This window comes from Cygnus olor, chromosome 1 (genome assembly GCF_009769625.2).
Source record: "Cygnus olor isolate bCygOlo1 chromosome 1, bCygOlo1.pri.v2, whole genome shotgun sequence".
Taxonomy (NCBI): Eukaryota; Metazoa; Chordata; class Aves; order Anseriformes; family Anatidae; genus Cygnus; species Cygnus olor.
In genome coordinates this window covers 97678274-97705471 of record NC_049169.1, presented here as the reverse complement: position 1 = coordinate 97705471, position 27198 = coordinate 97678274, and the positions used below count along the sequence as shown (strand labels likewise).

General features: G+C 50.5%; 1 protein-coding gene across 2 annotated transcripts; it reads right to left on the bottom strand.

The window, feature by feature from the left end:
* Positions 1–1850: 1850 nt before the first annotated feature.
* On the bottom strand, positions 1851–25763 carry LOC121076770 (galactosylgalactosylxylosylprotein 3-beta-glucuronosyltransferase 1-like). 2 transcript variants are annotated; one of them, XM_040571377.1, is made up of 6 exons: positions 25628–25763; positions 8102–8250; positions 7337–7875; positions 5763–6059; positions 5149–5256; positions 1851–1961 (listed from the first exon to the last, which is right to left on the bottom strand). In XM_040571377.1, the coding sequence occupies exons 2-5, from the start codon at positions 8211–8213 to the stop codon at positions 5170–5172; spliced, it is 1035 nt and encodes a 344-aa protein (XP_040427311.1). In that variant the 5' UTR covers positions 8214–8250; positions 25628–25763; the 3' UTR covers positions 1851–1961; positions 5149–5169. The 2 variants fall into 2 exon arrangements, with proteins under 2 accessions (XP_040427311.1, XP_040427320.1); XM_040571386.1 differs by having other exon boundaries at positions 8102–8246; positions 25628–25749.
* Between the last annotated feature and the right edge of the window lie 1435 nt (positions 25764–27198).

The window sequence follows — 27198 nt, the reverse complement described above, 5'->3', positions numbered from 1 at the left end:
CAGTCCCACAGCAAGATGCCTGGGTGCTAGCTTCCCTGTGAGGGAACACAGACCAACTCTCTCAGATACCCTTCAAAGAGCCCCTTCATGGATGCTTCCCAAGATCCCATGGGGACTATCCGCTGAGTGAGGCACTCCTTTGCACATGTTTTTACCTCGCTATGATTGCTTGGGAGCCAGAAGCTTAGTGCCACCCACGTCTCTTGCATAAAGGAACCACAGTTCCCTTTGCTGTACTCTCCTCCTTGCTGTGTTTCTGATTATTTTGCCAGTTTAAGACACCATTGTAAAGAAACCCCGGAGAGCAAGAAACATATGACATTCAGAAGTGAATGCCAAGCTCTACTGTTCTTCTGTGAGAGTCTGGGGCGAGAGGGGAAATGTTCCTTCTTCATGAACATGTCAGATGATCTAAGTTAAAAAACAAAGCCGAACAAGGAATAGGCAGAGAACTGCAGTATAAATAAATCAACAAATAAATGTCTCCTGCCAACCCAGAATTTCTTGGGCAGGGGGTGGTTTGATTGCTCATAATTTCTCCCCCAGCTATGCGATCCTTGATGTAGTTTGAATGCCTGAAGCCTTGTTTATGGCCTGAGTGGAGATGGTTTTCAGGATGTGCTCAGAGGGGTTTCTGGGTCAATTCAAGGAACCTTCCTAGAAAAGTCAGAGACACATTCCTCCCCACGCACACACAGTACAAACACTTGTGCTTTTAATCCAGTGCATCCTTCCTTCGGTCCTCATTTGCCACCTGCTCCTTTGTAGGTTGCCTCCACGCAGGCTGTCTTCCTGTTTCATTAAGGGAAATTTCTCTGTTCACAGGGCCAAACTTGCCTTTCAGAGTTCAGCTGGAAAACTTGTCACATTTGCTACTTCACTTGTCATCTACGTGCTCAAGATACATTTCCTGACGATGTCTCCGCACATTCCCCAACATTCATGCAGGAGACGAGCGCAGGCTCAGGGTTCCTCTTCTCTAAGCACATCTCTCAGCTGCCTCCGCCCCAGAAAGGTGTCTTCCTCTCCGAAGGTTTAGGAAGCAGCTCCGTATATGTGATTTCAGGCTACCAAAATGACTGAGGGTGCTGCAGCAGGGTTGCAGGCTAGGAACAAAACTTTCAGGCCCACCCATCTTTGCCCCTGCTTTCTGGTCTTTGCAGCGGGACTCTCCACGTGGATGGCCTTTGAGGTACAGTACCTGCCAGAGGAACTTTATCCAGAGGGCACCAGGCCTGGGAAATGGGACAGCATTTTCTGAAACAACCTTACATTAGGGCAGTTCAAGTTATCAGCTGAGGTGTAGGCACCAGATCCTTTCTGAATTCCCAAACCCAAAACAAGGTGCTTCAGCACAACTCCCTCCCCAGTACTGACGGCTAATCTGTGCACATATCTGAGTGTATCCTTCAGAGGGAGGGCCTCTCTCAGGCTAGCTTTGCTTTTAAACTGTTCTTCAAGCATACCTCAGGGCAACAGATTCACATTTGTGCTTTTGTAACAACTCCTGTCCTTAAAACACCGCAGCTCACAACTGCTGTACCGAAGCTCAGGTTTCACAATACGCCACGAGAAATCTTCAAAGGCACCTGCTCCCATCCTGGATTTCAGCCTCTTTGCTGGCACAGCAGAGAATGGAGATCGCATCTAATAAATTTCCTGTTTAATGAATGGTTAAAAACACAAAGCCCACGAGGGAAGGGAGGCACTCCTCTCCCAGACAGGGAACGGGAGCCAGAGCATGAAGTCAAAAATGAAGAGCTGCAGGATCACAGGGCACCACATCAGCTCTGTCCCTGCTCATTACCACCTTTTGGGCAGTGGGAGCTGATTGACGTGGCTGCGTTTTCTGGGGTGTTTATCATCCTCTGGTGGTGGAGCTGAGCGCTTGGCAGAGCAGGCAGCGTGTGCCACTGCTGTGGTTGCTGACAAACTTCAGGAGCGATCGCTGCCCGCTGCCTCTGTCAAAACAAATACAAGATGAGGTTAGAAAAAGATAGAGGTCTCAGCACCACATCCAGTAGATCAGGGCAGGAGAGGCGTTTCCGAAAGAGCAGTCCCCTGGCACAGGTAAACACTAGGCAGGCATCGCCAACCATTTTTTTTCTCAACCACACTACTTATAGCTTCAGGCTGCAGATATGGCGGGGGTGCCGCTTGTTCTATCTGCACTGCAGAGTCCTAGCGGGGGGGGATGTTTTATTTATGAATTAGCAAAAGTTTTTGAAGGATTTTTCCCCCCAGTATTTCTTTTAAAGGAAAGAGAAAGAGGATGAGATCTGAGGATCTCTCTCTGGAAGCTCTGAAATGCAGGTGAACTTCTTTCCCTAATTCCCTATTTCCAAATACCACAAGGCAGCAGGAGTCCTATGCTAAACTGAGTTCTTCTCATTCTGGTGCCTGTAAATGCATGTTAGCAATAAGAATAAGTAGGTTTTATAACACCAGTCTTGAGTGATAGTTTTCAGGGCTTTAACAAAGAAAAAATACTGAGAGAAATTAATTCCCACCTCCTGCTCTCAGAAGCCAGAGTCTGCGTTTCTAGGGACTTCCCTTTCAATACGCAGTCTGCAGGGATGCATGCTGTGAGAGTTTTTGGATCTCACCCATGATCCTCAGTCCCAACACATTTTAGATCCTCCCTAATGGTTCTCAGGGCAGAAAAAAAGCAGAATTTTTAGTGCAGAAAAGCACTTTTAAAAAATAAATGTTGAACTCTTCTTTATCGTTTTGTTGCCTTATGAAAAGACAAACTGTGCCACATGCCTTATTGTCTCCCCTTGATAGACCTGCCCTAATGGAGTTCTCTTCCCTAGACTCACAAACGCTGCCATGGCTCATCTAGACACAGCTAGGAGTGGTGGGAACATAGGCGAGGAAGAAAGTGGACTCCAGCTGGGATAAAATAACTGCTATTCATGCAATACCCACTGAAGCCTGATCTTTGCAGTTTATGTGATCAGCAGGTCCCATCACACTGCATCTGTGGCAATCCAGAGAGCAGGCACACATGCCATGTAAGTGGGCTAACTGGAGATTAGCAGAGCATCAAAACCCACATCAAATAACGTCTGCCTGCCTCATGTCCACAGGCATTAAAGGGGAAAGAGGTCTCTGGGAGGTCTGGAACTTGAGTGGCCTCATCTAATCCTTAACAAGGACAAGTTCCCAGGAGGGGAAGACAGAAACGCTCTCCCTATTGTGTCTAAGAACAGAACATCCTCAGGGGATGAATTTTACCTTTTTTTTTTTTTTTTTTTTTTTTTTTAATCCCTCAGCGCTGGCTCATCTAGATCACGTCTGTCAAGGTTCTGAAGCTCAACAGCCTCAATAGTAAGAACCTCCAAAACTCAACATAGCTGTCAGCAGACATGTCAATTTAAAACTTTACAGGGGGTGTGGGTGTGGAATCTGATGATTTTGTTTGAGCTGAATCCACTCAGCTCAATCCACTAAGCTTCTCAAGGCAGCACATTCACACCCAAAGCCTTTGCAGGTGTCTCCTGGGGTGGATGCTACCTGCACACTTGGGTCAAAGCAGCTGCCCCAAAGGGCAGATGATGGTGCAGAAAGGATTTGGGTCAAATTCCCTGCTAATGCCAGTGGAAAAGCTCCTCCAAAATCTACAAAGCTGGCCCAGCAGAGACTCTGGCTTGAAGGCAGAGAAGTGATACCCCATACCAGTTAGCTGGAGTCTGAGTATTTATGAGCTGAGTTTAGGCAACTGTAGCTTTAGTCTACTGCAGACCCAGCATGTCTGGGTATGTAAAATGAACCCATTACCGCTAGAAGATTGCACACAAATGCAGGTTAAGAGAGGTGCTGCTGCCTACACATAGGTCTAGCATCATCTTACATTTGCCAGGGTATCTGAAATATTCATGAAAAACTGGCAGATACGATGGGGTTTGTGCCCTACAGGAGGGCCAGGCAGGATCCCCGCGGTGGCACCAGGTGTCTACGTTTAGGCAGCTGACTCCCACATCTGCATGTGCTGCTGGATGTGCAGGTGCTGGGATTGCTTTGCGCTTTGTATGGCTGTCACTCAGAGATGACGGGATGATGTGGAAACGCTGTATGCAGCTACAAGCAGTGCTCATACCAGATCAGTGCAGAAGCTGAAACGCTCATGACTGCCTGTATAACAGCTGTCAGTTTTGTTTCCCCTGGTAGAGCTGGGCTGAATATTGGGGTCAGGACTGAAAGCAACTGTAGAATATCTTCCAAAGTAGGAGTAAATCATTCAGCATCCTGCATCCTGCCACAAGTATGAGTCATTCCAGGAAGAGCTGGGTACTCCTGAGTTGGATACCTTTATTTTTTTGTTGTTGTTGTTTTTGTGACTTTTGGGTTAGGAATCTGCCATGGGCAGACAATGAGATCAAAGAGCGTAGCAGCTGACAGAGGAGCACATGGCTCCTCTGAAGCCTGTTCATCATTCTCTATTTCTAAGAAGATATCATTGAACTCATACATTCCTGCCCTCACCTATGGTGGTTGCCATAATCCCTCATCCTCCTGCTTAACTTTGCTCTGTGGACCATGCAGGAGCTTCTAGTGCCTTCAGCATTTCTCCTCAGCAGCAGACATATTCCTAGCTCAGGTAATGTTGGTACTGAGTCCCTCAGACTTTGTGAGAGTCTGCGTAGGTTGCCCTTTGCTGGTTCCTGTTTTCAGACAGTCTGAGTGTCCCATCAACCTTTCCCTGCAGCACCCACACCACGATTGTTCACACAAGATAAAAGTAAAGGTGGAGGTGGAGGGGCCATCGGGGGAAAAAGTCATCTGCAGAACAGTTATCTCATTTCACGTGCTGTAGAACAAATCCCCCACTGAAGGGAGTATGGACCTGGCAGAAATCAGGGAGGAAAGAATTTGGCTTGTCATTACTGAGTGAAACATGAGATTCTTCTGCCATTTTTCTCTCTGCTCCTATGCAGGCAAAGCTTCTGTGGGGACTGCAAGGAGGCTTGAATGAGTACAGCATGCAGACAGTGAGTAAAGATGAGGATCTTGTGCAAATGGTGACATGATAAGGGAGTTACTGGGACTATCATCTATGCTGTCTTTGAGGAAACAATAGTAAAAATAAGGAAAGACATACAGACTATTTGCCCTGTTAAAAACGATAAAGAGAAGAGTACTCACATTGGGGAGCTGGCTCTCTGCCTACACCTCTACTCTGGGGTCTGTAAATCCACGCTTGCCTTCGTTAACCAGAGTCGGCCTCTCCGTTCTCGTGTGCCAGACCAACACCTAGAGGGAATCACAAAGAGTTCAGGGGCTCTGGATGCCTTGCAAATGCCAAGAGCAATGCTTCCATCAGGGGGGAGGATCCTGAGCAACCCCGGGCTCACAGCTGTTGGATGCTTGTGGTTTAAAGGACTTAAGACAGAGCCTGGGGAGGATTCACAGGAGCATGAAACAGTGACGAGGAGGAGAGATCATTTTTGACTGACACCCCACTCAACCCTCTGCCAGTTCTGGGTTTTAGAGAAGTAATCTGGGCACGAATTGTATGGCTGAGGCTTTTTATTAACACAGTTAGAGTGGACAGCACTAACTGTTCCTCAGCGCTCGCTGAGCTTCTCATCTGTAAAGCATTTGGCAGGCTCTGCCCGCCTCCTTGGCACCGTTCAGAGCTGAGGTGTGCTGGCACAGAAAAGGCACAGTAGAAGATGGATGGGGCACGGCAGGAGGCCATGAAAGAGGCCAGGATTTAGCAAAGGGGATATATCTTCCAGGTCTCTTGTGATGCTCACCTTTGTGCAGTTGGCTGCTTTGGGCTCCAGCCCGTCCATAGTCACTAAATCCTTCAGCAGACTGGTTTCCTGGTAGCCTCCTTTAACTCCCTCCAGCTTGAAACTGGCTTGAGGCTTCTCCAAGATCAGCTTGATGCTGATGGCAAATCCAGCCATGTCAATAGCGAAGGGCCGGTTAGGGTCAAAGACGGTTTTCCACCCCACCACCTTCCCTGCTGGGCTCACTTTTGGGGATTCGTACCGTAGCCCCCCAACGAAAGCCACCGGCCAGACTGACACCCTCCTTGTGTAGCGCATCTGTGTGCCAGAAGGAAACAGTGCTGTGAGAATGCAACCCTGCGATGCCTGTCCCGGCCCATTAGCACACCATCCTCTGTTTTCTTTGGCACCTGTCCTCCCCCATTGACTTCCTACACAATTGCATAGCTCCAGGCAGCACAAGATCTTGTTCTCCTGTGCTGCTGTTTGAAGAGCTACAGCCTGCAAAGCCACGAGGCTCTGCTCTAGCACTTCCTTCGTTATACACCGAACTCACTGCTTCTCAGTGCCCACGTTCAGTCCCTCAGAAAAGGGAAAACCTTTCTGATCTCATCTGAACTTTTATCATTTTTTTTTGTAAATGACAAATACAACTTCTACTAGGACTCTACCTCCATATATTATCAACTCCACTCACTCCAACTTTACCCTCATTCAAGTCATCTCCCTCCCTGACTGATGGATCTCTGTCCTCCCTTACTGCAGCTTTCCCCCACCCCCATTCTTCCATCCGTGGTTACTTCCTAAAAGAGTGTGGTTTTACTGAAATTGCCACAAAGGACCTGGAAAGAAATAAGAAAGGATGAGCTTAACAGAGAGCTAAAAAATTCTGAAAACTGGAAATGTGTTCTGATGCGTAACATGGCATTCTGACTGGTGCGTAACAGTTTGGCTTAAATTGGTGACAAGGGAGTTTACTGAATAATCATTTTTTGCGAGTTTTCAATAGACTTGGCATCTCACAAAAGCCAGGTTTCCAGCCGAAGTCTGGGCAAGCTTCTGTGATCCCAGGGGCACAGATCTGCTGTGGTGGCTGCAACTCAGAGTACGGAAGGGCAGGAAAGGAGAAAAAGTGGATTAGAAAGTCAGTCAGGTTTTCTAATATCCCCTACTCATCACACCCCTCCAAGAGAACTGATTCATGCTTTACTAGAAGTTTATCATCAGTGCTTATTTAAATCATCAGATCTCTTTGAGAAGAGGTGTATATTCTGGGGTACGTATTCTCTGATCCCTCTGAAAACAAACCCAGGAGGCAGTAGTTGGTGTAATGCTGAGTGAATGGCTATTCACATCTGCAGCCCACACCGCAGCAGATGTGCTTTTTGCTTTTTCATCCCTTTAGAGAATGGCTTCTGGGTTGCATAGCTGTAGGCTTGTGTCTGCCCTATACCCAGCTGCCACTGAGTGCAGGGAGAGGAGGGCTCCAGGCAGCATGCCACAGCCCTCTTCTCCCATTTAATGCTTACAGTCCACACGGGAGACCCGGCTAAATCCATTTTTATTTCTGTCCCATGTAATCTTACAGCTCTTACCTCTTCAAACAGCTCCAGGCTGTAAGTGTTATCATCGTCGGCAAAATACACTACCCCTTCTGGCGGTGCGGTGTTGCTGAAGCTGTCCCTCAGCCAGTGCAGCCCCAGGTTCCTCTGCAGTGTCCCCCGCGGGGTGTGGGATGGGATCCAGGACAGCCCTAGCTTCAGACTCTTGGGCGTCTCCACATTGAGGTGGGTGAAGTTGAGGCCTGCCTTCTCCAGCAGGTTGGACACCAGGTTGGTCCTCCGGGGCGAGTCCTCCACCACCACCCAGTGCAGGTTCTGCACGTGCAGGAAGGTGTTGGCCAGTCGGGTCAGCTCAGCTTTCTGCACTGGCCGTGTGTAGGTAGGGGTGATGACGAAGATGGTGGGCAGGGTGTCTGACCACGGAGGGGGCCTGGAGTACACATAATTCTGGATGACTTTAGGCGTTGCCCTTATGCTCTGCTGCTGCCGAATGCATGATGGGAGGCCTTCTTCTCTCAGCGCAGAGGTACCATTGAGGAGAGCTTTAGAGGTCGCGTTCTCATCTGTCTCTTCTGGGACAAAAGGAAGGAAGGAAGAAGAAAGAAATTAGGGAATTAACCACTGCTGAGCTGCCTCCTCTCCAGGGGATGCTGGGGACCTATATTTCTGGAGTCAATGTTCAGCATATCAGCCTCCTCTCCCTGAAGCCAGCCGAAGGTGCATGTTTAACACACTTAGGAGAAGTCATCACAGTCATCACAACCACAAGCACGGTCACAGCAGAGCTTTTGCACTTACTTCTCAGCAGGCTGAGGTAGCGGGTGGTTGGGTATTGGTGCCACAAGGTTAGGAGAAGAGCCCATGGCAAGGCGATCAGGAGCGTGGTAAGAAGGTTACGTCTCCTCAGCATGCTGCAGAGAGCTCCCAATGCCCAGGCATCTCTCTACCTTTCAGAACAGAGAAAAGAGTAAGACCTCTGAATTATCTGTCAAAAAACACTGGGATGCTTAAGTCTACAGGCCAAACTAATAGACTTAAGTTTGGTTTGCTTGGCAGGAGGCATGATAAATGTTGGGCCCTGATCCAGCAAAGCGTTTGGCTAAGTGTAAGTTTACAAGGAGACCCATTAACGTTGCAGGCCTGAACCATTATCCAGCTGCCCTGGCCAATTCCTGTGCTACTGAGCAGAAGCTTTTATCTATTTTTGTTGCTGTAAAGAACTTCCCACTGCCCCAAAAGGAACCCACTGACCTTGACTTCGGGTTGGCAGAATCTTGTCAGAAACCTTGCAGAATACAAGCCCAGAGAGGACTGTTACCTGCTCCCTTTTCAGAGGAGCAGTATTCATTCCTGACCTGAGCTTGTTTTGAAGATTTTATTTTTTTAAACTACATGCAAGATTTGGGTTCCTGCATAAGCAGGAAAAACAGAAAATGTCAAGATGCCCAGCATCTCTTTCAGCCCTGCAGTTTTAATTCATCCTCCTTATGCAGATTCATCGTTGTGATCAGTGATGCACATTATCACCCACTAAGTTTTCCAATAAAGTCCCTGCCTCGGTCATTCCACAGTGCTGGTGATGCTTGCTGCAAGTTTAATTATTCCACATCCCTTCCTACCCCTGGTTTGCTGTTTTTGGCCACTGCAGAATTTAGTCTAAATCACAGAATAATTTCTTTCTTAGTATTTCTCTAATGTACATGACTAAGACATCTGAGAAATCATAACAGCTAACATTTATTTTTAAAACTCCCTCTAAAAGGTGAGAGGAACTAAAGGAAAATAAAGAGAAATTCAGGACAAAATTATCAGGAATAACCAACAAGGGATGGCTTATTTACAGATGGTCCAAGCTACATTAGTCCCATGCTTCATTGTCCACAATTGTTGGGCACCCACTAAGTCAACATGACTAAGAGCAGTCAGTCTGCCAGGAAATTAGACCTTTGGCTGCTCGAGGTAGACATGCCTTCAACAAAGCATCCAACATTAATGATCAGTTTGGAAAACACAGACCAAAGGACGTGGAAGTCTACTGCAGACTCCTTGTTCGGGGACATAACTCAGCTCTGTGTAAAGTCAGGGTGTGATGAGATGCCAGTCCTGGCTCACCTCTTTGAAAGACCCTTAATAGCCTGTGTATGGTCATATGGGCATGAGATCCCAGGGATGACTTTGGGAAGTCCAGCATTAAATGGGCTTGCCTAGTGCATATGGTGCCTTCTGTATGGCTCTGGCACAGTCAGGAACATTTTCCTCCAACTTCCAGCTTCTGCTTTGGTCCCTGTATCCGTATGAAATCTCCCAATACTGTTACCACACACCAACAATAAAAGCAGTGTTTCAGAAGGAGGGATACACTGCAGAAACACTGAAAAACACAAAGCAAAGTTACTTGTTGCCACCTAAGGACTTTCTGTTCTCTCTACAGCAGGATGCCTGATGTTTGAGAGACGTGTCATTGCTAGATTTTATTCCCCTCTCCCTCCTGGTAACATCTGCAATCTGCTTCATCTGGGATTCCTTTTTGATGCCAAATACTTCTCCTGGTGGATTTCCTCCCTACCACAGAGATGCTCACTGGGAGGCTAAAGGGAGCATAAAACATCCATTAACCTCCTGCAGAGAGATTTCTGTTGGAAAACTGCAGTCACACCCCCTGGGAACTGGAGAGTTACTGTATGGCACAGCCTGTCCGGGCCCTCTCGCTCTCCTAGGCTGAAAGCAATTTGAGGGAAGGAGGCTACAGCATCACACTGATATAAAGGAAGGAAAGGGGGTTCAAGCTGGTTGGCTCTAAATTCCTGCCCTGCAATGTCTTTCCAAAGTGTACTGGGGGCTGGCCATCTAAACCCAAGCTCTTCAAAGGGACACAGGCGCACTGAATGCAAAGGAAACTCTCCTTGCCCAGGATCTGGGCCCAGCAGCTCCTCTTCTGTCCAAAGGGGAAGAATTGCCCTGCTTCAGCCTTAGAGAATCATACGTGAAGAAACATTGCTACTGGTCCGAAAGGGCTCTGCTTGGGAGTGACAGCAGCCACATGGTAGTCCTAGAAGACATCAGGGGAAGCTATTCTAAATTCACCCTCTGGGATCTTCTTGGGCCCTTTCTTTATTTTTTTTTCCTGACATTTTGCCTTGGTCTCCTGCTAAAGCAAGGATCATGCAGTCACAGGGCTCATCAGTGCTCTACCACCAACAACTATCAAACCTACTTCAGCTAAATCTGACAGAAGCCTCGTATGCCTCAGCAGGTCTTCTGGCAGGCAAGTACATACAGGTAGCCATACTCACGTGCCCCAGTAAAGAAACTGCCTCAACATGAGCTTATTCCTTATTAGACACCAATGGTACTGAGCTGGAGCAATCACAGTACAGAACCTGTCTCCTCAAACTAACCATTCAGGGTGACAGTCCTGAATGCTCCTTACCCCGCACGCAGGGCACACCATGGTGGCTCTTCCTCCACTTTCAAGCTATGGAAAACTGACCAAGAAATGGGCCAAGGAACCGGTGTGGCTGGGGGTGCACAGGAGTGGTTTGTTGAAGCCTTGTGCAGCTGTCTCTGCTTAATTTTGCTGCTTTCTGACGGCTGGGCCCAGGGCAGGTACAAGAGTCTCCTTCAAGCATCAGTGCTGAAGGTGTGGGTGCTTGGTAAGCTACAAGATGGTGTTACCCACAGCGGGGCTGCTCTCCCCCCAAGGAAATCCCCTCTCTTACCAGAGCAGCAGCACAGAGCAAAGCTTCCTGTCACCTGGGGCCACGAGGACAGACAGAGACATCAGAGAAATCCAGGCCCTAAAGCAGAGCTCCTGCGCTACCTCATAATGGCAGCAGACACCTAGGTCCGTCCACCCGGGCTCTGGCTCGAGGTCATGGCAGCTCCTTGCTTCCCCTGAGATGCCTGCAATTACAAACGGCTCTGCGCTAGAGTCAGGCAGCCAGTGTTTCTTCCCGTTAATAAAAGGCCTTAATTATACAGGCACAGCTTCTCCACAGCGGGCATGTCACTGCTGCAAACTTGGGTCGCTTCTGGAGGGAAGGCGAGGAGGCGGCGATGGCAGCTGTGTTACCAAGAGAGCACGGAGGAGCGGGGATCAGAGCTTGAACGAATTCCCTTTCTAGTTCTTTCTCCTCCTCCTCACAGGCAGCCCTGTTCATGCTTCCTGAATGCTGCAAACAAGCAGAGATGCTGCCTGTGCGTGCAACTCCCCTGTGTGTGCTCTTTGCTCATTTATTTCTGTGTGTACCTTCTCGCTATTGCTTTTCTGCAGCGTGCAATGCTGAAGAAGTTAAGCCTCGTATAAAGCACCGGGTCACTTGCCAACCTTACAGAGGGGTCTGACTTTAATCCTGTTTTCAGAAAATCTGCCTTGGGATATGATGTTTTCTCTTTAAAACCTTACCTTCTCTCCCCCACTGCTGCCCCTGCATCCATCACGCTTGTGCTCTTCTCCGTTCCTTTATACTTTTTCACCTTTCTTTTCTCAGTCTTTAAGAGTTTTTCTTCCCTCTTTCCAGGACTACAGGAATGCCCTGCTCTAATGATGGTTTTAGCCTTCATCCTTCCTCCTTCCCCACGCAAATACCCTTAGCATTTTCTTAATGTCCACTCCACATGAAATATTTCCCACAAAGTGGTCCATTAAGGCATCAGCCCAGCCTCTTGAAAACAGCATCAAAACCAAGTCACGTGTCAATGCCTCTGGGTAGCTTGCTGATGGCCCCAGTGGGGCTTGCAGAGGTTTACTGCACATATTTTTACCTACATTTTATAATTAAAAACAAAGTCCCCTAAGTGGCTCAGATTAATTGCATGCCTGGCTGGCAGGCATTACTGCGCGTGTTCTTGGCACAAGCAGCTACTTTCCCTCTGCGTTTAAACCCATTCAGAGCAGATCCTATTAAAAGAGATCCAAGATCACAAGAAATTTTTTGTGATCATCTAAACCAATCTCCAGCAATCATCCCGTAATTCCTGGGTTTAAGCTGTAGAGGGCAGGGACTGTCTCTTAACGTGCTTGTACAGTCCTGCACTGATCCCAACAGGAGCCTTTGGATGCACTTGCAATACAAATATTATTGATTGTACTCTCTCTTGCGGGCTCTTCTCCTCCCTTGCTATTTCCCCTGTTCTGCCTATTCCCCTTTCTCCTCCCTCTTCTTTTTTAACTAGTGTCTCCTGCAGCCCTCGTTTGTGTTACGCACCCTTAACAACATTAGCTGGATGTTTGATGGATGCCTTCAATATGCTGCCTGTAGCCTTCTTGAGCTGTTTTCCAATTACACATCCCTCTTCTTAATTTCATCCATCAATCTTTTGTTCTCTATTAAAAAATAAACACACACACACACACACACAGAGTACAAAGCCGAGCACGATAGGGACAAAATGTTTCTTGTGCTACTCTCGGCTCACGCTGCTTTGTCAGACTTCTCAATTCCCGGGACACAACAGCATCCAGCCTCCGTTTAAGCCCATGTGCTGGTGGAATTAATCTGAAAGGATTTGAGAGAAGGGAATGGGAGAAGCACACAGAAGAAGAGCCCAGCCCCAGCTTGGATGCCCCAGACTGATGCTGAAGAGAAGCACGATCCAGCTGAGGCTCGGAGCATCACATGTGACCGATCCCTCTGTACGCTAGGACCACATGGAGTTTGGTACTTCTGTTTTGAGATTTCAGTTCTGCTCTCCACCTGCCTGACTCAGCACAAGAACGACACCTTTCAAAGAGTTTGCTCTGCAAGAAAGACAAACTTTGCAGCCTCTGTTTCAGGGCAGCCGATCTGTTTGACCCAGGCACACAGACCCTGAATGCTGGACCAACCCCAGCCCCAGGACTGTGTGTCTGCTGTCCGAGAGACAGGCTCTAAAGATCATTATTTTCCCAGAGGAACAAGTTTCACAGTTCAAACCGTCCCTGAGGGACATCCCGCCATCCGTTCTAGGGACTTTTCTAGGCAAGCGCCCAAAGCAAACAAATTGCAGCTGAGGGAGCCAAGAAATGCCCCTGGTCTTGGTTTGAGCAGTGTTTGCAGCCTTCCCTGCGTACCTTGGGAGGAGAGGAGAGAGGAGGAAGGGGATGTGGGGAAAGGAGAGGGGCAGAGCCAGAGCAGTGTTGCCAGCAGGGTACAGATGACTCCTAAATTCATGCACCAAAACCGTCAGTAGGGTTTGGGGTTTGTTTTGCCTGCCTTTTGTTGCCTCTCTCCATCAGCCCCTAGCCACCTTGAGGAAGTCCATGCAGATTTCATGAGTTCCCTAACTCCTGGTGTGGGAGATGCAATGCTGAAGGCAGAGTAGGGAGCTTTCAATTATTGATGAGAGCGACCTCTCTTTAAACAAGGAATGCATAATTCATGGCAGCACCGGTATTTGTGGTGATCAGCAGCGGCTCTGTCTCTGCTTTGCTGAAATCCACAGGAAGCCGCTGTCCCCTCTCCCCAACTCCCTCGGGCCCACCAGAGCCTTCAGCCGAAACTTCAATGCTGTTTCAAATCGAGACAAGCCAGGATGCTGCAGCGCTTCCTCTCACCGGGCAGCCTCCTGCCTGCTACAGATGTGCATAATAAAGTGGGAGGACGGATACGAGGAAGCACTGAGGTGGGTGGAATGGGTTATTGCTCTGGGATAAGCAGGGGTAATTACTGTGCAAACATAGCCACGAGAGGACATTGCTCAGCAGCGGGACTCCTCTGGCCCTCAGACAGGGCCCCAGGCATGGTGCTGATGCCGGACAGAAAGGGCAGACTAGATGTGAAGGACAGCACCCGAGGGCTCGCACCCAGCAGTACTTCTTGTGGGAACAGAATGGGAACTGGGGGACTGAAAAGCAAAGAGACAAAAACAAGGGAGAGACAAAACCCAGAGAACCACAAATAACAAAACAATATAGGGAAGGATGGCCCAGTCCTTCCCCAAGGCAGGAAGAGTGGGGCTACCAGCAGCTGTGGGGTTTCAAGGCTTGAGCCCATCTACAGGCTGTTGCTCGGCACGTGGGCTCCCGCAGGGACAACTTCCCTGGGAAGTGAGTCACTCCGAGTGAGGCAGCCATGCTCCCCAAGCCCCCGCTTCTTCCTCGGATATAGCACAAAGCCTTCATCCCATCCTTGCCAGCTCCAATCTCTTCGCCATATGGGACTGCAGTTCCTTCAGCCCAGAAGCCAGCCTTTGAGGAAGCCCAGAATACAGGATTTTCGTCCTTGGGGAGCTTGCAGTGTGCCACCCCAGCCCTCCTACACCTGTATGAACCCAAGTCAAGCATCTTCCTCCAACCTTGGACCCGTCAGGTCTGTGGGCACGTCGGCATGGCGCGGTTCCTGAGAGCACAGAGCACAATCATCCTTATCCCAGGTTGTGCCTAAGCAACGCAGAACCAGGGATGGTCACACTTTATGCTGGGTTTTGTTCCAAAGTTAAAAAAAGCAGAAAACGAAAAAAAAAATGTTGAAGAAGCTAATTAGATCTGCTGGAGAGGTCCCACAGGAGCCAACACTTTTGAGACAGCTCAGCCTGCTGTCCCCAGGTAGATCAAGGGTATGCAGGCACTATCTGGGCTATCAGCGGGAACGGAGATAACCCAGTTCAGATATAGACTAGACCTTGAACTTGTCTGCGAAGGCCAGTTATGCAGAGCCTGAGAAAGGAGGTCTAAAATAGGTTATTTTTAATCAGCATGGACCCAAACGTCCTTCATGACCGACCCGTCTGACCTGTAGCTGCCTTCCCTGAGCATCAGCGAGGGTGGGCTGGGACTCGCAGCGACACAGCCCTTGACCCAGTTCTTATTTCCCTGCATCCGTACCGCCTGTTCCCAACCAGAACTGTAATCCAGGGGTGCCAGAAATACCCAGGGAAAGATTGGCAGCCTGGGCCCAAACAGAAGCAGGAGGGACCAGATGTCTCCTGAGAAAGCCAGCTCTCTCCGGAGAGACCTATCTGCCTGGAGTTATCCTTTCTCGAAAGGAGCTCGGGGGCTTATTTAAACTACGACTTCTCTCCCCTGCTGCCAAGCACTGGCAGAAGTGAGGTCCTTTATAGGCAACGACGACTGTTATAGAATAACCACCCCAAAGTATCAGTGACAATCAGCCCCGTATCTACATTGTCAAAAAAGAAAGGAAAAGAAAAAGCTTTCTTTTTTTCCAAGGAGGCAAAATAATTCTAAGGAAGCAAAAACAATGCTGAATTGTTCCAAAGTGTCTGTGCATTTCATCCAGAGCTTTCCCTACTGAGTTAACAGCTGATGCCTGTACAGCGGGAGTGGGAGCTGTCATTTTACAGGTTTCTTACAAAAGCAGAAAGGAAAAACCCATAGTTTTTCCTTCCAGAGCGTTTTCAAAGATGGAGAGGAATTACTTTTTCAGAGAAAAAGGCAGTAGGTATTGTTTGAAGGATAATTACATTTCACAGATGCTTGTTTGGGGGGGGGGGGGGGGGGGGGGGGGCGGGAAACAAACCAAACACCTTGATCACAAGCTCCTTGTAAAGACATGGTGCCCAAAGTCCTCTGCTAGCAGCCAGGATGCAGAGATGGGCTTTGATCTTAGCTGTGTGTCAATACGACATCAAATGCGGACCTCCAGAGGAACACGCTATCACTAATGCATGCTCTTGATTGACTTAGATAGCTTGTTTTCCCCCTAATTTCAAAGGCAGTGTTGAAATGCTCTTCCCTGCTGGACTCCCCGGATGCTCCTAGGGAGGGCAAAGGAAACCAAAGGAGAGGCTGCGCTGGCTGAAGTCACGCTGCCAGCGAGCAGAACAGCCTTTATGCCACTTACAACACAAGCAGAGCTAGAGATGTCAGCTGCCTGCCTGAAACTGGTGGAAATACTGACATTTTAATGCTTACATGTGTGTGCTGGCAGAACCCAGAGCCCTTCATGCATGGAAGCAAGCGAGGGCGGAGGATGCATGCAGTGTAGGGGCAACAACCCCCCTGAGTTTTTATTTGGGAATGCTAGCTGGATTGCATGATCAGTGAAAGCATCACACGAACAGCAAGCCTGGGCAGCGTGTTTTTGATGAGCTGCCACCAGAGCACGGGGGCATTGCTGAGGTTGGGAGCGGAAAGAGGAGAACAATGCCTTGGTCTCCTTGATGGACATTTTTGCTGCGGCGGCTCTCTGAGCGGCGTGAAATATGCTAGCTCCATAACTAGCTGAGATGGTCCAAAATGCTAATTCTGATCTTTCCCTCCAAACAAATCTTCAGCGCTCATTAGATCTGCCACTTGCTGTGTGGCATCCAAGTGTTGTGCAGACGCCTTTAAAAACAAATGGAGAATGGAGAAATAAAGTGGCACCTCGAGAATTTTCATTTGCAGTAGATATACGTTATGGTCCACTGCTTGATTTGTACCTTAAATGTCACAGCAGATCTGTACAGCTTCGGTTCGATTAAAAGAAAGACCGGGATGAAAAACAGCGAGCAAGAAAGCTGCAGCGTTTGTCCTCTGCCTTCTGTGGGTGAAATGAAAAGGGAGGAAGGGAGTGAAGGGAAGAAGTGGCAGGAAGATGATGGCCAGGGTACTGCTATGGCTGTCCTGCTGTCCTTCCCTGTCCTAACAGAGGCGCTATTGCCACTGGACCCTATGCTGGCAACATCCAAACTACATGCCAGGGCATCTGAGATCAAGAGACCCATGTGTGACTGATACATCCCTGTTCTGGGAATGCCAGCACATCAGTCAAAATACCTAAATTAGGCACCTGCAGCAGCAGCCAGGAAGTAGCCCCACATCACGATGTTAAGGAGTTTTTCTTTGTAGAAAACATGTGGAAAAGCACTTAAGCAGTGGATACATTTTGGTGAACAGATGGAGCTGAGGAACAGCAACAGCCATGTACCCCTTCCTGACAACAATCCAATCCTTCCAGAAAGAAAAGGTGCAGCTTTTGCTTTCTGTTTCTCCATGTCTTGCGCGATTGAAGTGAAAGAGGTTTGTCTGCTGGGAAGGCAAGGAAGACTGTAAGGGAACCGAGACAAGCTCACAGCATGAGAAAGAAACTGCTCTCTCAGAGCATACAGAGCTTGTTCTCCTCTGTCGTGTCCTTTAATTGCAAAAGAAAGTAACCTGGTCTGGAAGTGGTCTTTGCACATGGCATCTATGGTTCTTCCCTTGGAGGGAGGTCAGCCTGTGCTGTACTGTATTCCTACCTGCGAATTTGTGTGCTTCAGGCCGCTCAAGACGTGGTTGCAGTAAGGGCTTGATGTTACCCTCCGAGATGGTAAGTTGTCTGCTCTGCCTATCCCTTCAGCTTTCAGTGTGGTCTCCGCACAAATTACAGCAAGAAAACACAGGGAAGTGCCTCGCTCCAGCTCTCACATCCCTGCACTCACAGATGCTGGTAAGATGCCCTCCTTGCTAGCTCCTTGCCAGCTCCTTGCCACTTGCATGGGGTGCCAGCTGGCCTGGGGCAGAATAACTGAGGAGCAGAGACTTGGGGTTGGCGGGGAGAGGTGAACTGGGCTTTTTTTGGAGCCCTGGGAGCTCACTTCAAAGGCAGATGCGGCTGCCCTGACACATCAGGGCAGATAAAAAGCAGTCTCTCACTGAAAGAAGAAACGGGCTGCTGCTGTAAGTCTCAGTGGTGGATTTGAATCTCTCCCAATTCTGTGGGTGAATCCGTCCCTCTCCTCACGCTGGGGGAAGGCAATGCCCTCTGGTTATCAAAAAGCTCTCAGAGCACTGGGCTGGGGTGCAGGCTCCCCACAGAGAGCGGTGCTGGTAACTGTGGCACTGCACAACGAGAAACTGGATCTCTAGAAACTCAGGAGTGGCTTAAAACAAGGGCACAATTTGTCCTTACTGGACTATAAACTCCTGCTCCCAGGGCACGCTTCTGGCTGCTTTCCATAGTCATCTTCCTTCACCAGACGTGACCGGTGCATGGCCTTTTCTCTCTTCCTGCAGTGAAGTCTCCTTCTTCAGCTCCCTAATTCTGTCCCAGCAGAGGGATGCTGGGTGTGTGTTACCCAAATTGAGCTAACCCAGGAAACTGGCCTCCTGCTTCTGGTGCTGTAACTAATTTCTAGGCCACGTGTGTTTGTCATCTGATGCTCAGGTCACGACCCACACAGGAGAGAAATATCTAGCATCAGATCGTAGCTGTCTGCTCAGCGGCGTGCAGAAGGGAGCACAAAAGGGCAGAAATCACATCTGGAGACTGTTCTGCACCAGCATTTACCAGCTATGGGGCTCAGCTTGACTTTGAGGGAGCAACAATCTCGGTGTGGCCTGGTTTGCTGAACAAGACTAGCTGGTGGCAGCATATCTAACGCTGAATGGGATCCTCCGAGTAGGTGTTGACACCACAGGTGTCCTCTGCAGCACCTCCAGAAGAGGCTGTTTGGTGGGATGAAGTACACAGGGTTCATCTAGCAGGGTAATGTCATGACTGGGTGTGCAAGAGGGGAGGCTGATCACGATACAGGGCCTGTACAGGACTTGTTATCAAAGCACGGGACAAGGGAAGGAAGCACTAACTCCCAAGGCTCTTGGAGGTGGTTATTTTAGGAGCAACTTTTAATTACCCTTTCCCAAAGAATCCTTGGAGGTACCCTATATGCACCCACAGAAGTCTTTTCCTTATAGAGGTCAGCGGTGATGAGCTGATGCTAATGAAGTGCTTAGCAGTGTCCTGTGCTTCCCTTGTAATGGAGCTGCTGATGCGTATCAAGTAAAAAGAGATTTGTTTTGTTTTCCTCACTGCTCCAGGAGTCCTGTTCTAACACAGAAGTTAGAAATGTCACTTTTGCTGTCAAGAGAGCTCCTGCTATATCGCTTGATAACATGCTTTGGGGAAGCCATATCCAGCTACTGACAAAATGGAGGCTGCGGGAGGTTGTTGCGAGTAGGAGGATGTTTCAGGGAGCAAAAATGAGGTGAGGGCAGAAAAGCTGGTCATGCCAAGGTCTGCCACTTAATAACAGTTGCCAAGCCACAAATAACTTCTCCTTCCCAAAGACCTGCCAGGGGACACCTGGGCTAGCAGGAGCCAGTAGTTAACCCCCCCGGCCTCCTTTCTATTGCTCCACAGAGCTGGCACATGTGCCTGAGGGAGGGAAGAAGGAAACTTGCTGTGTACCTTGGAGCCGGAGGGCTTGTCAGCTTGCCTGTGACGCTGTCCTGCACAACCCTGCGATCCAGCTTGGCTGGGCTTGTGTTCAGCTTCAGCAGATGCTGCTTGTGGGCTTTGTAGAGGTGCACTGGGATAATCAGGGTTTGCTTTCTGTTTGCTTGCTAATTTGAGCCCCTGCTGTGAGATTTGGATGTTTCTGAGGATTCTGTATTAGCTTTAATGATTAAAAAATTATTTCAATGCTTAGCGAAGAAGATGCATGATCTATCATTGAAGCCGCTTAGCAACAGGACTCATTAGGACATGTATTAGTGCAGAAAGATACCCTTGCCCCAGTGTCCTCTTGCAACAACTATCCACTCATCTAAACAAGATAAAGGTCTTTGCTGGCCTCCTCTGAGGCCAGAGGATAAAGCACTCAACTGTGAAACAAGATTTCTCCGTTCTTTTTGCAGCTTCAGCTATGCGTATGTATGCAGATCTGGGCAAATCACTTCACCTGCCGCAGTGCCTCAGTTCCCCCAAAGGCAAGATAAGCACAACGATGTATAAGCACAGTGGAGAAATGACTTTCGAGTGCCAGAGCTCATTACAAACAAAACAAAACAAAACCTATAAAACCAAACCCTTGCAGTGAATAAAGTGTCTTAGCCCCTTTGACTGTAGCTTATACCAACCACACGGTATGCATTGCGCTCCTGAAGGCCGATGTACAGTTAATTAATTATAGGGGAGAACAAAGATCCTCTCCAAGCTCCTCAATGCCTGATAGTAGCCATGCAGAGATGTTAAAAACTTGTTATCTGGATTAAAAAAATAATTTTTGGCAAACCCTGGCAAGGTTTTTCTGGTTACCTTAGGGGCTATAAGCAGCAGGATGTTATTTTGCCCACAGGAACACTGATAAATGCCCTCTCTGGGAGGAGTGCTTGGTGCTTTTTATCCCTAGTCATTCATTGATCCTCTCAGGCAGCGCCATACTACATATGAGGAGAGAGAAACTGAGGCAGGAAGGAGGAAGCAGCTATAAAAGGAGTCATTTTGGTTCAAAGTATAGGAACTGAGGTGTTCCTGGGCTTGCATTCGGGCCACTGAACTTTATACCTGACAGCAAGAGGCAGTCAGAGCATCTGAGCTCTTTTTGTGGAGATTGCCTTTTTTTTTTTTTTGTGATCCTTCCTTAAAATTGCAGGAATGTGGCTGCACAGCATTGGCGCTCTGATTTATTAATTCCATCCCATCCCACCAGCCCATAAAACAAAAGCATCTGTGTTTGCTCAAGAGGAGCACATGAAGGGCCTCATTCACGTCAGAGGTGGAGAGGGAAGCTGGCAGATACAGGCAAGTCGTCGGCACCTCCTTCCTTTTCACCTTTGTATGGATCCGGGCTGGGGGAAGGGTGCACGGAGGTGGAAGGCAGCAGTCCACGGGGTCTCAGGAGGGAGAAAGCTAAGGTGAATCTGGTGGTCTTCATGAGCTGGGCAAAGCGGAGGGGAGGAAGGATCCAAGGAACGTGCAAGGCTGGGCTGCCTCCGGCGAGGCAGGCATCCCTGCACTTCAGGGAGGCCACTGGATCCTTTGTGGCCACCAGGGCTCACCCAGCACTGTCCTTAGAGGTGGCCCTTCATATAGGCTTGCCTTGATGAGCACCACTCTGCTGCTGTGGGCACAGCCAGGGCTTTTGAGAAGCCCTGAGGCTGTCCTTGAGGGGAGCCCAGCGCTGCTGCCGAACCCACAGATACGGGCATCACCAGAGAGCAATAAATTAAATCTGCTGGCCAGAGGAGAAAGATCCCCTTACAACAGTTTATAGCACGCTTTCAGAATGAGGAAGGCTTACAGTGAGACAAATATTAACCATCCTACTTTATGGGGCATGGATGGGGAAAGCAGCCAGCAACCTCTACTCCTGCTGAGCTAGGATGGACCATCCTGCTTCTAGCAAGATGTACTGGGAGAGTTTTGTCCCACACAGAGGACCTGGCTAAGACTGCTTTTCTACCTCTGCCCTCAGAGGCAGCATCTTCTGGAGCTGGGCTACCCGGTGGCACTGCACTGGGAGCATCACCACAGGGCAAGCAGGGGCTGCAAGCTGCTGCCTGCCTGGTCCTCGGCTTTTCCCCAAGTTCTCCCACACAAGGGCTGCCTAGGAGTGATCCCACTTTGCTAGCAAAATGCAGCTCCCATGTGCCCTGTACTCCCACACACAAACCCACCGTGAACTCGCAGAAGGAAACAACGCTGCTGCTCTAAAATCACGTAACCAGAACCGCGACTGTCTGACTGCTCGCCCTGTCCAGCTCCGAGTAATCCCAATGCTTCGCTCAGCTAGAGGCAGACTGAACCGGGAATAAATGCCCTTGCTCTCATTGCTGAGGGGTAGCATCCAATTTTCTTTTGTAATGCAGCATTATTCATAAAGCAGCAGCACATGAAGTTGCCCAGGCTGCTGGCTGCCTGTTAAAATCAACAGCAGAGGTAGGGGAATCAGCAGCGTGAGCACCACTGGACCAGCTCAAATCTCATCAGAACTTAACCTAAATCAGCTCCAGCTGACAGAAAACAAACCTGTGCGAGCTAGGTGTCAGCGTGCAGGCTGGAAAACACGTATTTTTTTGCTTCTGCATAGAAATGAAAATAGGAATTGCCCCAGTGGTCTCCATTCAAGCACATCGGTCTCCTTTCGTCCTTTGTCTCACATTGATCACTGTTGTGTGTTTCAGAAGGTACAAGAAATCCTGTGCCAGACAACCGTGAGAGGTTGAGGCCTGAAGATTTAGATCTATTTCAAATGGACCATCCTGTCCAGTGATGAATGATCTATTATCCATCAAAATGCCTCCTCCTCCCTCAAATCCTTCACCCAGCATCAGCAGCACCTTGTAGCAGTGAGTTCCGTATGTCACTACGCACTGCACGGGAAAATACTGTTCCGTATGTCACTACGCACTGCACGGGAAAATACTTTTACCATCAAATTGCTACCTTTCGCATTTTCCTGAGTGCAATCCAGCTCTAAGAAAAGTGATGTAGAGAAGCATTTATTCTCCTCGTTCTACGACGCTGACTGCTTTGTTTTTCACCCCAGTGTCCCTCCTCATTTTTCTCCCTGAACTAACTAGCCCCATCTTAAGGCACATCGCTGTGTGCATGAGGCTTTTCTGGGAACACCTGCTTGAGGAGGGACAAATGGCAAGCACAAGCTAAAGGACCCTGTGCTGGAGTTACAGATCCCAGCTCTGTATCATAGCCCTGAGAAAGTGTCTCCTGGGGAAACTTAGCTCAGATTTTATAAATGTGAGGAACGTGCAGAGTACATTGGTTTTATCTCAGGGAGAAGGCTCTCAGCCCCCCACGATGCGCGGCAGGGGAAGCCAACAAGGCAGCTGATTGAACACTTGGGAACAAGGGCAAAGCAGATAAATTCGAGCTCTTAAGGGAAGACCTTCGGGAGCACTAATGTCACTTGAGAGGGAGCTAGAAGAGACTTCTTGGAGCTCTTAATTACGAGCCTGCACGGCTTAAAACAGGATAAAGGATGATGTTCTTTACAAAGGCTCTGCCCGCAGGTTGGGGTGCAGTTTGGAGGCATATTGCAGCCTGAAGGGATGGGTCGGGTCTGAGAGGAGGGCGATAGCTGCAGGTCTCATCTGCATGCTGTATTTCTCAGTCTGTTTACGGTTTTAAACTGCAGTCCCGTTAGGCTGAGCTGCTCCCCAGCTTTGCCAGTGCTTCTCAGAGAGGCAGGGAGATGCCGATCTGATCCGATCCGGGGCTGTCTCAGCTCTGATGCTATCAGCTGCAGCGTCTCCCTTTTGTAAAGAGGGGGTAGTCACACTGACAAACAGCTCTGCATGTGGGCAGGGAGTGCTCTTCATCACGTATGCGGAGTACTTGGGGATCTCTGGATGGGAGGCTGTGCGGATGAGCATAATACTTATTGTTAAGCAGAAAGGCCGGGAGCACAAAGGGCAGAAGGATCCTGGGCTTCCCCAGGGCCCTGCATGTGCATTGGACCTGCTTTCCAGCCTGGCTTATTACCACCTTGTTAGGCTTCTTCTTCTATTAGGAACAATTAAACACAAGGAGGAAGGGGACAGATATCATCTTTCCTGTGTATATCCTGCAGAATAATTGCAGAGCTTTCCCAGGGCAATTCTGCATGCTCAGTAAAGGGCATCTTTGGAGCCTATCAAATATCTCATCCCTCAGCGTCGCAGCAAGGCATGCAGCGTACGTCGGGAGCTCTCTGCTCCTCCCAGACATTGCCCTGATGAAACAAGGAGGTGAGGGACAGTGGGGACCAGCTCTGAAAAACAGGGGGCTGTGAGGAGGTGACCTTCACCAGGGACCACCCTGGGGACGAGGGGAGGAAAGAAGCCCAAGGGTAAGTAAGGCTGGAGTGCTCTTGCTTTTGGGTACTGGGGAGAGATCCTGGACTGCTGTTGAAACAGGGAGACGTGCCCTGCCTTGGAGCACCTCCACCAGTGCTGCATGGGCAAGGGGAAAGAGTGCTAAGTACACAGGAGACACCGCCTTGAGCTGCCCAACACCGCCTTGGCTGTTCTGCAGGGAAGATGCCATTGAGCAACGCTGAGTGCTGGTCACAAAGACATTCCCAAATCATGGAAAACAATGTGAATTTAAGGGCTGTGGGCCTGTATGCCCCGAAAGTACACTCTCTCTTGCATGCATTTGGCTGCTCTATAGCTCCGTACAGCTCCCTAGGCAACAGTCTTCCTAAATGGCACTGTAAGGAAACCCAAAGGTGCAGGAGCTTTGCTCACTAAAAAACCTTTCCGTGGTCACAAGTGCCCTCAGCCCAGCTGCCTTACTTTCTGCCCAAGTCTCACAAGTCAGGCCGAGGCCCTTCCCCATGAAGGTGGCAACATCTCAGCTGTCCCCTGTGCCAGCCGCTGGAATCACTTTGGAATTGCAAGGTTGCCTAAATGGTTTATCAATTATTGTAATTATTATTATTATTACTATTACACCGAAAGTGTCAAAGAAGCCAAGAGGCTCTACATTGAGACCATCCAATTTCTGAAATACCCTACACCACAGGTGAGATGCTCAGCACAGCCACCTCTGGCATGGACTGCCCTGCGGAGCCCAAACTCAGCGCTGGCTCAAGTGCCCTGCAAGCGATACCGAAGGAGCTCCCGGGAGGGAAAGGGGGGGTGGGGGGGTGGAATAAATAAATGACAGCCTCGTGCCAGGACATAGCATGTGCTCAGCTGCCAGTGCTCCCGTACAGCATGTGCCCTGCCAGCAGGGAGCTTCCAAGAAACCATAGGGTGAGCAAGAGCTGTCCTGCTTCGAGGCACAGAGGGAGGGGGCTCGGTGGCATGCAGACAGATGTGATACACTGCCCTATAGGTGTCCCCCTCCCTGCTACCTGAGGCTCATCTCCCCAGCATCCCCTACAGTATCTCGTTGTGGAGCAGTGGTAGCTTCCCTTCTGCCAGGACCCCGTCCTGCTCCTGCTATGCACCCATTCCCTGCTCCCTGTTCCCAGCCTTGGGCTCTCCAGCAGGGAGGGAGAGCTCTTTGGCAGCACCGAGGATGCGAGGCATGCACCTCACCTTTTGCACGGGAGGAGATTTGAACCCGAGCAGCATCAGGGAAGCAGACCTGCGTGCGTACCCTGCTGTACCCAGCATACGTGCTCTGCACCAGGAGGCCTCCTCCGAGCGCAGGGAAGGCGCCGAAAGCACCTGCAGAAGCTGCATCGCTCGTGCTCCCCGGCTCACTCACAGAGCCCTGCGAGCTTCAAGTTGCCGGTTGGGTATTTATTGCCAGTCATCGCCGCTCTGCTACAGGGATGCTTGGTGCTGCCCCGAGCACCCCTTCTCCCAAGCGTGCATGGAAATCACCCCCTGGCAGGCCTGCCAAGGGAGATGCTGAGGAACCAGCTGCTTCTTCCCAGCCTAACTAGCTGGGGGGGGGGAGCTGCCAGCCCCAGGGTGAGCAGCAGGAGAACGAGGAGGGGGGAATAAAATAAAATAAAATAAAAAGTACTTTCCAACTCACCCGAGAGCATCCACCCCAAACTCAGCCTCCCCAAAGAACCCCCTTGCGAAGCAGGAAGGGGCTGGGACCCACCCGGGGCTGGGAACCCCCCCCGGAGCCCTCCCCCATTGGGGTCTCCCCCCTCAGGTTTTTTTTTTGGGGGGGGGGAGACACACGGGACCCCAAGGTCATCCCCCGACCCCCCCCTTCCGCAGCCGGCGCTTACCTGGCGGCCGCGCAGCCTGGCCGGGGGTCGCCGGGGGGGCACGGCGGCGCCGGGGGGGTGCTGCTGCCGGGGGGCATCGCCCGATACCGCCGCCGCTGCCACCACCGCGGCCGGCAGCAAGCCGGGAGGGCTTGGCGGAGCCGATTTAAGGCCACGCCGACGGGGCGGGAGGGGGTGGGCAGCATCCCGCAGCGCCGCCCTAAGAGGGGAGGAGGGGGGGGAAAGGGAGAGCCCTGCACCGGGTCGGGGGGCTACGGGACTCCCCCGATCGCCCTGCGGTCGCGGGCAGGGTCCTGAGGGTCTTGGTGTCCCTTATGGGGTCGCCCCCCCGGTTGTAGGGGATGGGGATGGGGATGGGGGTGGCACGGCTCGGGGAGGGGCAGCGGGTGGAGACAGCCAGGGTGGGGTGGGGTGGGGAGGGGTCGTCGGGGCTGGTCCCCGGTTCCAAGGTTCCTGCTGTGGAGTGTGCTGAGCAGAGAGGGAGGTTTTGGGGTTTTGAGCTCCTTGCCTGGGAGGTGTGCTTGGAGAAGGGCAAGGGGACTCTGACTCCTTCCTCGGCCGTGCTCCTGGAGCAGATGCTGCTGAAAATACCCTGGGAAGGGAGGCACGGGGTGAGGCGTTGCACCCCAAAAGCCACTTATGAGGCAAACCCAACCTGGCCTCTCCCCTGCCCAAAGGGACACCGCAAGACCCCCAGACGTGCCCACGGGCACCGTGCCCCCTCACATCTCCCTCAGCCAGAGCAGGGGGCACACAGCCACCCTCCTGCCCACCTGGCTGTCTACCCGGCTGCCCTCACCGGGGGGTTGTGAGGCACAAACCCCTCCGTCCCCCGTGGCGTGATGCCCTCGGGGTGCACGGTGCAGGCCCCGAGAGGGCTGAAAGCCAGCATGTGGGTGTCAGGAAATGGCGAGGTGATTCCCTGCAGATGGCTCGGCAGAAGTCTGAATTAACCTGGCGCTAAGGGCAGAAGTGTCACCCTGCTCCCAGAGCGGGATCGCTGAGGTGATCCAGCTCTGCAGCACCGTGGTTTTTGGCAAGCCTGCCCCCCAGAAATCGAATTAACCTCCCCCCTGCAATGCATGCCATCTCTTGGCATCCCCATGAGACGTGACAGGGACATTACGGCCCCTTGGTGGCCAGGGAAGGGCCTTGTGGAGGCAATGACTGATGGGTTACTGGCCTCAGGCATTTTGTGTGGTTGGTGGCTGGCACACAAATTTGGGTGAACACCCTGGCCCTGTGCCTCTCTAGGAGAGGCCAGCCAAGAAGGATGGTGACCCCTGGGAGTCCCCCTCAAGTACAAATGCAGGAGGAAGAGATTAGATCCGAGAGTGCTGGCAACTCTGGGAGTCTTGGGGAGATGTGCAGAGCATTTCTCTCAGTGGAGAAGCCAGAGGAGATTTACTGGAAGGGGGTAGTGGGGTGTCCAGCGTGCCATAACCTCCCTCATCCTGAAAGCACTGCCCGTGGCAGTGTCCCCAGCCGCATGGCAGTGGGTACATCCTTCCTCCTTCCACTGCCACCATGGCTGTGTCCCTCAGTGCCAAGTCCATATGTCTTTTGAGTAC